The 14010-nt window shown below is 41.6% G+C and overlaps 1 protein-coding gene across 4 annotated transcripts in view; it reads left to right on the forward strand.

Annotated features, from left to right (window-relative positions):
• The first annotated feature begins 410 nt into the window (after window positions 1-410).
• SLC1A3 (solute carrier family 1 member 3) overlaps window positions 411-14010 on the forward strand; it is a 78720-nt gene continuing 65120 nt past the window's right edge. For all 4 annotated transcript variants that reach the window (XM_069492166.1, XM_069492167.1, XM_069492169.1 and 1 more), the window contains exons 1-2: window positions 411-533; window positions 2140-2415. In XM_069492166.1, the coding sequence (XP_069348267.1) occupies window positions 2235-2415 (181 nt within the window). In that variant the 5' untranslated portion in view covers window positions 411-533; window positions 2140-2234. The remainder of the gene's footprint in view (window positions 534-2139; window positions 2416-14010) is intronic.

Consider the following 14010-nt stretch of genomic DNA (forward strand, 5'->3'; position numbering starts at 1 on the left):
GGGACTTTTCCATAACAGTTGTGCAACCAGGCAAAAGAGCACACTCTCGGGTTCCTTTAAGGGGAAGAAACCTGCAATAATGTAAGGTAATTAAATTTAGCCTTAGTAAAGTCTTTGAAACGTTCTAATCAAGACTTCCAGCTTTCCGAGTGTGTGCACTTTATTTTTCAATTCTTCCTGGACCCGATTTTGCATTTCTAATGAAAGCGAACTGACAAAGCGTGAAAGTGGTCTAAGGAGCAAAACAAAGCCAGCAAGTATGCTTCTGGTGTGCCAGGATTAATCAATATTCCTGAAACCTCGGGCTTCCCCCCTCCTACCCCGTGCTGTTTTCATTTCCCCACTCCCCCTTTCCCGGGCACAGACTCCGCCCCTTTTCTTAAGTTGCCGTGATAGTAACTTGCAGTTTCAGAGCACATGCATAGTGTCAGGCTAGCCTGCCCCGCGCGCTGCGCTTGCACTCCGTGGTACCTGCCGGGGGAATTCACCGTGTCAGTGCTTGGTATCTTCCACCCGTCCCCAAATCAGAAAAGGTAAGTGTGTGTTCCTGCCGCGTCCGATTTCTGGTTCCACTTCTCGCCAGTGTACAGTGTAATCTTGTTTCCCAAGCAGAGGAGTAGCGAGAGTCAAAGCTAGCCATTTTGGTAGATAAAGTCCGCGCTAGTAAGTTACTGTCGTGAGCGTGTGTTGTCTCGTATTTACTCCGGTCCTCTCTTACCTTGGACTTGAGCCCATTCAGGGTGGGCTGGGGCAGATTGTGGTCAGAGATCTAGTGAAGAATCGAGGCTGAGCTGATCAGCTTTAAAAGTGGCAAAGAGAATCAGAGCTATTAGGAAAAAAATCTGGTCTCTTCCGTCTCTCCTTCTCCACTTCTCCCTAAGCTTTTGATCTGGTGTGAAGTCTTAAACAACTTGTAGTGTTATTACCGTTGACCCCCAACCTGCAATTTTATTTAAAAGTCGAACTGTTAAGGCAAGTCTTTTTTTTCCACCCTGGGGTTTGCCAAACGCCTGCGAGGAGTCCCTCGGTTTCCAGTTACCGGCCCCGCAGGCGCACACGCTGGCTGCTCGCGCCGCCAGCCCCACTCGGCCACAGCGCGGCCGATCTTCCCCAGATTGATCGTGGAAAAGACCGTGGATTAGAACTCCTGTAAAGCAGCCGAAGCAATCCCTTGATTTTTCAGAACAGCCGATTTCCACCAAGGAAAAAGATTTACTTGAACGTCTTTGAATTAACCTAAGAGCGCTTTAAAGAAACCAGAAACCACACACTGTAATGTTCGGAATGAAAATTGGCTTCATCTCCTCATCGCTCCTAGAAATCCTAAATTTTAAAATACTGAGAAGTCAGTGATAGTTTCCTCAGAAGACTCCAGTTTGTTTGCCCCCAAAGACAAATGCTCCTTGGTACTTATACTCGTAATAAAAATGAAAATGAATTATGATTTCAGATCATTTATAGATGTGCCAGAGCACTTTGCTTATTTCATCAAAAAAATTGAAAAATTACCCTGTAAAATTAGTCAAATGTATTTCCCATGTCCTGTGGGCACTTGTGTTCTTTTTATGATCATATTTACTAATTGAAATTATCATGTTTTTTTCTCAATCGAGAAAATAGCCAGTTACCTTACTACATGTAACAGAAAGTCTCAACCATCGCATATCAAAATATTAATCCCTTTTATTGACCTGGGTATGCCTTTAGCCATGTATACAACATAATTTATCAAGTGATTACTGAGCACTTCCTGTGCATTCAATTCTATTGAACACTAATTGAGTGCGTACATTGTGCGAGGCACTCAGCTGGGTTCTGGGGAGCAGGGTGGGGATAGGGGGGCTCAGTCACACCTAGCTTTGAGGAACCCTGTTATAGCCTCATTGGAGGCGGGAGGACAAATTTTTTTAAAAAGAGACAGCACAAGTTTCTGCTCATATATTCTGAATTAATGCACGTTTCTCACACGTGCTCTAGTAAAATATGCACATCGTAGCCTTGAAGCCTGGTCTTGTGGCTGTCCAGTCCTTGATTTCCTACTGAGAGTATACAGTTTGCCAAGAGCTTGCCTGGTATGGGGCAGCACTGATTTTTCACCCCTGGAAGCTGTAATTCTTGTCTCTTTTTCTCTTATTCTAGTTGTGTTCTCGAACACCAAAGAGGAGGTCTGGCTTTCTGGGAGTGATTCCGAGACCCTGAGACACAAAGAAGAGACGCTCGGAGAAAAGTAAAATATGACTAAAAGCAATGGAGAAGAGCCCAAAATGGGGGGCAGGATGGAGCGATTCCAGCAAGGAGTCCGTAAACGCACACTGTTGGCCAAGAAGAAAGTACAGAACATCACAAAGGAGGATGTTAAAAGTTACCTGTTTCGGAATGCTTTTGTGCTGCTCACTGTCACAGCTGTCATTGTGGGTGAGTCATTTGATAAAAAACAAAAAAACTGTATCTTGTTTCTCTGGGGCATCTGGCTGCCTTGGGAACATTATCAGATGGACTGATTGAAGATATCAAAATGATAGCCCAGGCTTTCCTCTGAACTTGAAAATTTTTTTTCTATAAAATGACAGTTTGTTGGCATATTGGGAACAATAAATGGTAAACACATGGGAATCTGAAAAAAGCATTATTAGGCATTATGCAAATCAATTGCTTGTGTAAGGAAGTGAAATAAATCAAATGTTTTCCCATTTCATGTGAGGAAAAAGGAGTGATAATTTAAGCATTAGGCATGAGCAGTTAAATAGTAACAAAAGCAGGTATGCTAGATTTGGCCAAAATGTAATTATTATACAATGTCACTTTCCCTTAAAACTAATTTATACAATGAGTACACCAAAAATGTGTCCCTAATAGTAATTATATTCTAACTGATGCTGACTTGGTGCTAAGTAGCAATGCTTAAACATAGAGGCCAAATCTTTTATGTGTTTACACTCTCACTCAGCAACTGGAAAGGTAAATTGGGGAAAAATGTTAACACAGATCTCTTTCATTCATTGCCCCGCAGAGCCTGCCATAACCAGCTATACCTTTTTTGAAACATTTCAGTCTCTTACCAATTTACCATGGTTGACAGCAATCTATACTAATAAAATATTTTTATTTAGTTTATTGGTATCTGAAGTCATAGTTTATTACTTATGGGTAGCATTGATCTTACTTTAAAAGATAACTGAAAGAACTACTTATTTGGAATTTTTGACCAAACCAATATAGAAATCCTGAAGTTGGCAAACATAAGCCAATGCCAAGTTGTAAAAAATGCTCTAACTTGAATTTCCACCAATTTGTCACAAAAAAGGCATTCATGTGTAGCTTTAATCTCTACCTTAGAGTTTGTCAAGATTTCCATCAACTCTACAAAGGTAATGACTCAATAAAGATTTAGAAAATTCTGTAGTATGTAAATATAATTATAACTTTGTCCAAGAAAATAGAATTCCTAAATGGCAGACAAATAGAAATACAGCAGGAGCGTTTGCATAAGACTTTAGATATATCCCATTTCAACATCTTTGGCTCCTTTTGAGTAATTGTTCGTGACTAATTCAGTTAATTTTAGAGATATTCAAAGAGCATGTGTCCTGACTGATCCACAGAGGTAATGGCTTTCTATAGTAGGTTCCTAGGTTTGAACATATTCCTAGAAGTATTTCAGTACCATGTCTTTGTTGTGGAAGTGAATGCAAAAATGTAATATGCTCGCCTCATTTTTTGCTCTAAATCACAGTCAGCGTCAAACCAAGCAATGGCTGCATAATAACAATAGTAAATTTTATATAGTACTATTCCAGCTACTTTCTAGGTGTTTTGCATATATTAGCTCACTTAATCTTCAAACAAACCAAGAAGTGAGTAAGAAGGGATGATTACTACGATGGTCCTCGTTTTATAGATGAAACTGACTATGGGGAGATCAAGCAACCTGCCCAAAGTCACAACACTAGTAAATGCTAGAGCAGAAAGTCTAGTGCCAGAGGCCCTAACCACTGTACCATCCTTCCTCTCTGCTCTGCTGACCAGTTGACGTCTTGTGAGAGATGCCAGGAAGAGATATTCTCCCATGTGTTGGTGGGGGCCAATTAGCTAGCAGTGCTAGATGTATTCACATAGCATTGTCATTTTACTACATAATTTACCCAGTTTAACTCAGCAGAAAATCTACAATTCTATGAACGAGTAAGCCACTTCCCTCTCATCCATTTAACAAATACCCATTTATTTTGTAATGCTAGGTGTATGATAATAGAGCTCAGTAATACTGGAGTACGTTTGAAAAAGATGCAGAAATGCTTACTAAAAATGGTATTATAAACACCAGAAAGGTTTGATTTCTAAGACAGAAATGTTTCCATTAAAGAATAGAGGAATGGAAAGTAATAAAATCTGAACGTGGAAGGCAGATTGACGGAGAAGTTAGTTTCTAAGCGATTAGTACAAAGAAATAATATAGCTAATAAAAGGAAGATAATGCCAGGATTTAAGAGTCCATTTTCTCTAGAAGTTCTGGGATCACTTCCTCACCCACTGAGGCTTTTCCTAAGATTTGTGAGAACTGCAATAAAAGTTGGCTGAGCTAGGGTAGATAAGTTGGCCCGATGCCCTCCTGGTTGGCTTTACTAATGGAAACTTAGGAGGTAGAAGCACCAAGAAGAAGGCACTAACAAAGAAACACATAAAAAAAGCTCATTGACAGTCAGAGAGACCACTGAGTCTACACTAAAGACTTGGAATAACAAATAGACAACTTAGTAACAAACAGATGTAGGAGCGAAGGAAGAACCCTTCAGTTATCTGTTGGTGCATCTTCCACTGAGGGCCCAGTGGACATAAAGGCGCTATTTAGCTTGTCACTGGGTTGCATGTCTACATCAGCCCTAAAAGAAATAACAGGAAAAGTGTATGTCTGGACACCAACTCTAATTTATTTGCTGTAGCATACGAAAAAATGGGAAAGATGCTAGCAAGGAAGAAGGAAATAGTTATTTCCCCAAAGATGAGAAGAACTCTAGCTATTACCTAGTTTTCAGATTCTTAGGTTTTGATTGTTTTTAATTAAAAAAAATACACTGGGAAAATCTATGTATTGGGGTGAATTTTTTGTTCAATCTATTTCGTTTTGTCTTTTTGAAATAAAATGTATGTGCATTTAGTATGTGAAAGTGAAAACTAGAAAAATATTATGGAGCATGGGTAGAGACATGTGAGTTTATATATTCAGAATAAAGCTGAGAATTATAAATATTTCAGAATTAACTCCTCTCTACGAGTAGAAGTATAGAACCACTTGTGCTATTTTATGTCATTTCTAAGCAATGTCAAAGTCTGAATGTGCCATGCTACAAAAGCCCATGTAACAAGAGCAGATTAGCAACCTGAGAGAACACAGTACCAAGCTCCAAGTCCCGTTAAGAGGGTTCATCATGAAAGCATTAGCTAATGTCTTCCAGGGCTGTTGCAGACATCCCTCTAACAAAAACCACACTGAGAAGAGTGGTTACTGTCTTTCTTCCTCCAGAAAGCACTTTCTCATTTCAAATGGGGTGGTAAGTTGTATTAGAGTGACCTCAGACATCTCCCTGAAAGAAAGGGAAAGTCTTTGTCAGGTTCAAGTCACACAATGCTGACTCTTTTCATGTCTGGGGAATCAATCGCACAATAAAAATAAAATCGCATACCAAAGAATTATGAAGAAATGGGTTGTAAGATCAGCTGCAAGGCATAGAAATCTGTAAATAGAATTGCATAGAACTGGATCATGGTTTTGCCTGAAGGAGTTTACAAACACAGTAACGAGCACCTTTTTCTGATGCTGGTCTTGCCACACACACACACACACACACACACACACACACGCGCTCGCGCGCGCACACACATATAGAGTTTACATCTGAGTTTTCCTTTATATGGGTTTCAGAGAAATTAGTGACTTCTCAGGGAAAAAAAACATACTGATTAAATTTTTATAAAGCATCCCTCCCACCCTGTTGTCCCATGCTCTTTGGCAATAAATTTAAATTGCACTAAAATTCAGTGCAATTCCATAATATCTCTATAAAGATATACAAGAAACTGGTCAATGTGGCTGTTTCCTGGGATAGGAGCTGGGTCTCTGAGGAATGGGGCAAAAGAAATACTACTTTCCTCTGAATAAGTTTTTGCATAGTTTGAATGTTTCTTTACCTCATTCATATATTCTCTACTAAATAAGTTCAATTATTTTTTTAAAAAATTCAGTGCTATTCACCAATTTAACAAATATCGAATGTCATGTATCTTGCCTTGTGTTATACAATGGAGATTCTCTGTTCTCAGGTAATTTAGTAAAAGACATAAATGAAAAATAAGATGAGAAAGGAACATATAATGATCAGAGACGGTAATAGAGACGTTTATAATTAACTCTAAACTTTTTTTTTAATGAGATCATATTATACATACTGTTTTATAGACTATATGGCATCTTTCTGTGTTGGTACTTTAGAGATTCCATTTCCTCATTAACAGAAGCATTGGGAGCCCTAGATGGGCCATATATGAAAAAAAAGAGTGTGACTTTTGATGAAGGACAGACCTGGATTGATATGCCAGCTGAGTGATTGACATTTAACAGCTGTGTGATCCAAAAGAAGGCATTTAACTGCTCTGAGCCTCGGTTTCCCTATCTGTCGTTATAACTATCACATATATTGCTAACCTTAATAGCTAACACTCACACTGTATGCCACGCACTGTTGTAAGTATTTAAGTATATTAACTTTAATTCTCACAACATCCTAGGGAGGGAGGTATTTTTATTACTCTCATTGTACAGATGGGGAAACGAAGCTCAGATCCTTATCTCAGGGTTGATGCATACTGAGCGGAATTCGAATCCACTCCTCTGGCTCCAGGTTCATAGTCTTATCTACCACACTGTTCTGGGTCTTGGTCCCTGCCCTCAGGGACTTCCCATTCTGATTTTATTACAGCAATTAGCTATGAGTCTGCCCTGAAGTAGGACAGGAAAGATGGAATGGAAGGGTTGAATTGCAAAGTCACTGGTGAGAGTTGGAGGTTGATTTAATGAGAGAAGGTGGACTGCAGGCTGACTGGCCAGCTTCCGAAGAGAGGCTGATGGTGCCACCGGTGAATGTAGAAAACAGGAGGAAGATTGGGGTGGGGGGTGAATGAGGCTAGTGAGTGCAGTTTGGACCTGCTGAGTTTAAGAGGCGAGACACCACACAGGTGGCTACCTGATGGAAGAGGCTCACTCTAAGTAAAGGTTTGGAAGATATTCCTGTGATCTCCAGACTGAGAGAGGATGGTACTGTTTTTGAATTTTAAGTGAATAATGATCAGTGAATAAGGTTATCCTATTGCAGAAGCTATTCAGTGTGAGTCCGTTCTCGGAACAGTTTCGAGGACTGTAGGGCCTTCGTGCCTGAAAGTAGTAATCTTCCAGAGATGCCACAGTGGTGTTCCGCACCTTGGACACATACGCACTGTCTAGCTGAGTTAGCTAATTCATTCAAATGGGTTAATCGATGTGGTTTACTATCAGCTACTGGGCTAAACCAACTGGTAGTAGGACCACTAGCCAATTGCTTGAATTAGAGGAGTTGACATCTTCTCAACTTCCTGGACCCCCGACAGTGGGACATCTCCACACAGGTTGAAAAACAGGAATCCAATGAATGGCGGACAGATTTCCAAGTTAAGACTTATGGTTTCTTCAACACTTCCTGGAAATGCGAAGGGAGAGAGGTGCTTCAGGAAGCCCTGAGGCAAGCCCTCCTCTGGTGTCACCAGAGCTCAGCTGTGCTGTCACTCAGCGGAGGCTCCCAGGGCAGAGGAGTGGGAGGGAAGGAAGCTGTGGGTTTGCAGCGCCTTGCTCTGCAGACGCAACACAGGGACAGGGTCTGATGAGGGAGGGCCTGATTTCACTCGGCTTCATCTTCTCCAGGAAGCACAAATACAGAAGAATTGTCAGGGCTGGTGATGGCAAATACCTGACACATGCTCACAGCGCACATGAATCCTGGCCCTCTCCCACCTTCTCAAAAAGCACCGCAGGGAGCTGCCTCCTATTGCGAGGTGGAGATCAGAGCTATGGGCTCTGGAGTCAGACAGCCTCGTTTATGTCCCACTTGCAGAGGTGAGCCTCTGTTTGTTCATGTGAAAAATAGGATGCTTATGAAAACTCTCTGCCGAGATCTATAGCCCAGTCCTGCCATGTACAAGCCATGTCACCTTAAATGATTTCCTTAAATGCTTGGCAGGTAAAGTTTCCGTAGAAATTGTAAACCCCTCATCTTTATGTACATCTCTGATAATGGCATCGAGCTGTTGATAAAATATGCACTGATTGATGACGCTGACCTGCCGGAGAACACAAGACCCAGGGATTTGGGGAGGATGGGGACAGGGATAGGAAATGATGTTCACGTGCTTTAGGTTTAGGAGAAGTGGCTTCTGTTTCCTTAGCTAGGGAAGAGAGCCAAGAGAGTTGTAGGAAGAGACTTAATAGTTGCAAAGGGCTTTGAGAGGCAGAAATGAAAGCCTCAGAGTAAGTGATCCGGTCATTATCTGTCCCTGGCCTACCTGGCCTCCTGAGCAGACCCAAGAGTAATCCCCAGGCAGCTGTTATCACAGTAGAGCCTGTCAATGACAATGGAGGGAGCGCCTGACAGTAGATCCTCCCTCACGAAAACGGGGACTTGCTAAGAAATGTTTTTAATAAAACACTCAAGAGTGTATTTTTTTGTTCATACTACTCGGGGCTGATCTGAGGGTTCACCACCTCCCTCGTTTCTCCTTTTCCCCAGCTTTAGTGCGTGCTGCCTGTTAACTGCCACCCCTATCAGTAGGGACTGGAGAGACGAGGGGTGCTGGAACCGTGAGAGAATGTGGCTTGTGTCCAAGAGAGTACAAGTTATTTTGAAGCAGAGCGTAGAAGGTTTAATGTTCTAAGAGTATCTTTAGATTTTATTTTGCTCTATTTTTCTTCCTGTGAATTCAGCTATTGAGAAAACCGAGCAGGCAATTTCAACTTTCTCTTTCAAGTAGGTAATCAAATAAGCAGGTGTGTTCAAAACAATTGCCTACAATAATAATGCCTTTCATTTTTGTGGTGTTGCAGTTTATGAAACACTTTCCATTGCAGTCTCTGTGGCATGTAAGTCCAGGCCAGTCTACCCTTCTTCTGATCTGTATCTGCAGATGTCTGGGATGCAACTGAGGAAGCATCCAAAGGTCCTGGGTACAGACCTGGCTCTGCCGTCAACGAACTTTCTTTCTGATTTAAGACAAATCTCTGGGCCCCGTATTTCCTCATCAGCAAAGTAAATTTGGACTAATGTCTGCTTCTAACTCCAAAATTCTATAATTTTAAGTGTAGTTTGCCTTCCTGTAAAGTATCAGAGTATGTGGACTAAGGAACACAGGTATTTGGTTTTGGGATTTTTTTTCCATCCCATGACCATTGCTTGGACCTCTTCCCTAGATTGATGGTTCCCCAACCCACTGTGGCCGCCCTCTCCAATCCAACAAGCATCTCTCCCCTTGACTTCTTGAAGGCCGTCAAGCCCCTGGCCTGAGTCCGACGACCAGTGTTTCCTAACCAATGTTTGAGGACACGAATGGGAGCCCCTTCCACCCTTCAGTTTTCCACTCGTCTCTCATGAATCAGAGGAAGAAAATAGTGGGCCTTTGTCTTGGCTAGAGAATAAACAAGATTATAAAGAGCCTACACTGTTGGGAGGAGGCAACCTAGTTTAGGCACTGTCTTTCTTTCCCAAGTTGTACATTCCCCGTGTTAGAGAACTTGATATTTATGGAACACTGGGATGCCATCATTCATCAAGTATTTGGTCTGGCAGCTAGGTGAGCTGTATCATTGCTGTGGGATGAGAAAACACACAGAGCACTTCAGGGCACACAGTTTAGCCAATTATCCTCACCAAGTATAAAAATGATGAGTTTTATGTCAAGCTCCGGTGCTATCAAAATTGCCCGGAGCTGCTTCCTCAGGCCAAGAATATTCACATCATTAGACTCAATGAAGACATGTGCACAAGAGGTTTTTAAAACCAGAAAAAGAAGGATAAAAGCCTCAAAAAGGTTTAGATAAGGGAAGATATACCCTGGATGAGTTAGGACAGCGAAGAGGGAAGGCACACCCTTTTTTCCTCTGTATCATATCAAAGATTTGAAGGTAAATTTAGGAGCAGCGAATTGAAAGACACAATCAAGTTTTGAATTTCAAGACTCAGTTCCTGTCTCTGGAGAAGGCAACTCCATTCTTTTTGTCCTCAAAGAGACCCCTGCCGTTCTCCAACAATTATTCCAGGCCACAAACCGCTGCTGCTGCTGCTTCTCGGAGAGAAGACACTGGGCTGTTAGTGAGAGATTTTTTATTCAGAACCTTGTAAGATGAGGCTCATTTATCCCTAATGAGAGTAGAGGTGGACAGTGGCTGTGCTTCTCACCCTGCAAAGATAGCTCCTGCTTTCAGACACATTCATCGCTTGAAATTCCATCTTCAAAGCAAATAAGATGAAAGCGCAGGGGGACGTGTGTTTGACTGGAAGCTTGCTGGTGTCCCCAGCTTACTGATGAATGGGAAGGGAAAGGCATCAAGAAGGAAATTATGGGTCTATGAAGAGACTGTCTATGACAAAATTTGACTTGTTTTTACCTATTTATTTTTGTTTGCTTAGATTTGCTTTTTTAGGGCAAATGAAGGAGTCACGTAAACAAGTGTGAGATTCAGTAAACTCTGCAGGGCTTTGTAAGTTCTAGCATTCAGGGTGATGGATAATGAAGGAGCTTGTCGCCTCTGCTGAGGGGTTTACAGAGTGGGTTTTGGGTTGTGAGTTTTGGGTTCCGACATCCTTGTGACTGCAAGGATAATGGACAGGAGCCTGTAACGACCGAGTTCAAAGTTTTTTCAGATTCGCTTCCTTGTCTCCAGAAAAAGAGAGCTGTTTAGTCAGAAGGTGATCTACCCACTATAAATCTGAACACAACTAGCGGCATTCCTCTCCATGGTCCAAACTAAGAAAATCTCATCATTGAAACAAATTAAAGCAGGATTGAGGAGAAACCAACCCAGACCCAGAGTGGCTTTTTAGAAAGATCCAAGCATCCAGCAGAAATGATGTAGAATAGAATACAGTAAGATTTTTTTTTTTAAGTTGTGGGCCCTTTACATTTTTTGCTTATTTATTTTGCTATTTTACATATGCAGTAAATAAATTTACATAGTCTAAAATAAAAAAACTGCCAAAGGATACATAGAAAGAAGGTATCCCACCCACCCCTGTGCCACAGGAATCCACTTACCTTGTTATTCATTTCTTGCGTGCCTTTAGAGTAATTTTATGAATATGAAAATAAATACATATTTATTCTTTTTTTTACCCTTTTGTATACAAATGATAGTATAGTATTCATAGCCCACTTTCCACCTTGCTTTTTTCACTTTGCAATATACCTTGGATATTACTCCTTCTTAGCACATAGAGAGGCTCCTCATTCTTGGCGCTAATTGTATGGGTGTGCCAGAATTTATTTAAGCAATTCCCAATTGACGGACACTTAGGTTGTTTCCAGCCTTTGGATATTATTATTAAAAAATGGTGTAATGAATAATCTTGTATGAAAGGTATTTCACCCCAGTAAAGTATATTTGTGAGATACACCCCTAGAAGTGAAATTGCTGCGTCTAAAAGTGCACACACACATTGCCGGGCGCGGTGGCTCATGCCTGTAATCCTAGCTCTCTGGGAGGCCGAGGCGGGTGGATCGGTTGAGCTCAGGAGTTCGAGACCAGTCTGAGCAAGAGGGAGACCCCTGTCTCTACTAAAAATAGAAAGAAATTAGCTGGAAAACTAAAAATATATAGAAAAAAAATTAGCCAGGCATGGTGGTGCATGCCTGTAGTCCCAGCTACTCGGGAGGCTGAGGCAGTAGGATCGCTTGAGCCCAGGAGTCTGAGGTTGCTGTGAGCTAGGCTGATGCCACGGCACTCACTCTAGCCTGGGCAACAGAGCGAGACTCTGTCTCAAAAAAAATAAATGAATAAAATAAAAGTGCACACATTTGTAAGGTTGATAAGTATTTCTGATTTGTACCCCACAGAGGTTGTAGGCATTTGTTTTCCCAAATTGTGGGACGTAAAAAAGAGCCTCACTGCTGCCCCTGCCAAAGGTAAAGCTGGGAGGACTTCACGGTCTGTGCAGGCTGGCTAAGCAGACACAGCAACAAAACTAAAGAAATCAGTGCATTGAAAAAAATGCAATTTCAGGGTAGAATCAGGTAGATATTTCTCAGCTCTCTGCTTCCAAAGCCCAAATTTAATTCAGCTATGACACCCAAAGCTTTTATTTGTATGATGCATCCATCTTTCGAAGCACTTTAACATCTCTTACCACCTATAATCTCATAACAAACAGTAAGAAAGATGGAACAGGGTTTCAGTTTTTGTCCCTCCTGGAACCCCCACCCACCACCGCCAATTTGACAAAGTTTAGAAACTGAAACATTGAGCAGCTTGTTCAAGGGACTTCAAAATAAGATCACCAGAAATCAGACTACAGAAGCATAGACCCCCGGCCACCAGGCCAGCCCTGGCTCTTTCAGGTGGAGTCTTAGGTGTGCAACCTGTCCCTAAATAATTCCCCCAAATCCTGGTGCTGATAGTGTGAGGATCTGAGCAGAAAGGGTCTCCGCTGGACTCCAGGGCAGAACATAACATCAGGAAATAGGAGAATGCTTTACTATTTGTGCTGCACAGAGACGTATAAGTTAGCAGAACGTAGGCTCTGCAAGAACTCGAGGGGGAATAGAGGGAAACGGGGCACCCTTGGGTCCATGAGCATATGACACAAAAGCAAAAGGCACCGGGGGAACTTGGGAAGTTTTAAACATATTTCATTTCCAATTTCTACTCACTCATAACAATATTTTTTTTCAGAAAGGAAGACCACAGGTTCTGAAGATTTATTGGTATATCTAGAATATGAGATTTCTTTAAATGACAGTAGGATAGGACACTTAAAAGACCGTGGGATTATTTGTAAATTAAATTACCATTTCAAACAGCCTTTGTTAGTGCAGTTTTAGGGAGAAAGAACCAGACCTTTCTCAGAACTCCAGGGTTCTTCTGATCCAGCAGTCCCACGGAGCGACACTTCATGTGGACTTCAGTGTGTGTCTGCACCCTACTTGGTCATCAGTCACCCAGAGCTGGACCGTGGGGCACCACGGGTGGAACAAGGCTGGAGCAGGTATTTTCCACCTCCAACAACAGGAAATACCAAAGGACAAAAGAATGAGCCAGGCCAGGGGCTCAAATCTCTGAAGGATGTGGGAACAGAGGAGTGGGGGAGGGTTGAGAGGTTGCCTCCAACACGGAGTAGCTTCTCACCAGGAAATGCCTGGAAGTTTGGCTGAAACAAAAGACCAGGGACCAGAGGAACTCTTGGCCAGGTAATTTCACCGTTATGCCCTTGCCCTCTTTGTAAAAATAAGCTGATGGAACTTTATGTCCACCAGGCTGCCATGAGACAGGCTTTTTATGGCTTCTCTAAATTGGGCCAAGTCCTGAAATAGCAACTTTTATTCAATCTCTCAAATAATTATTTATTGCATACCTGCCATAATAACTGTAATGGCCAAATTACTAAAGCATTTTTTTGTCTCATTAAATGCTTTCTTATGTATCAAAGAGTTTAGAATTGACTAGAAGAAACAAGATGAATTCACGTAAAGTAGCTAAGATTTATAATGCTTTGTTTTACGTGGTTCTTTTAAACTTAGAACATTTAGCTGAGAATATTAAAGGTCAAGAAGCTCTTAGATGTATGTATTTTACATACAAATATTATATATTTTTATATCTTGAATATTTTTAAAAATGAAAAAAGAGGTCCAGAGAGATTGTGATCTAAAGCTCTGGGACCAGATCTGAGTTGGAAACCCACCCTGCCACAATGCAACCTTGGGCAAGTGGGTGATTCTTTC

This window comes from Eulemur rufifrons, chromosome 17 (genome assembly GCF_041146395.1).
Source record: "Eulemur rufifrons isolate Redbay chromosome 17, OSU_ERuf_1, whole genome shotgun sequence".
Taxonomy (NCBI): Eukaryota; Metazoa; Chordata; class Mammalia; order Primates; family Lemuridae; genus Eulemur; species Eulemur rufifrons.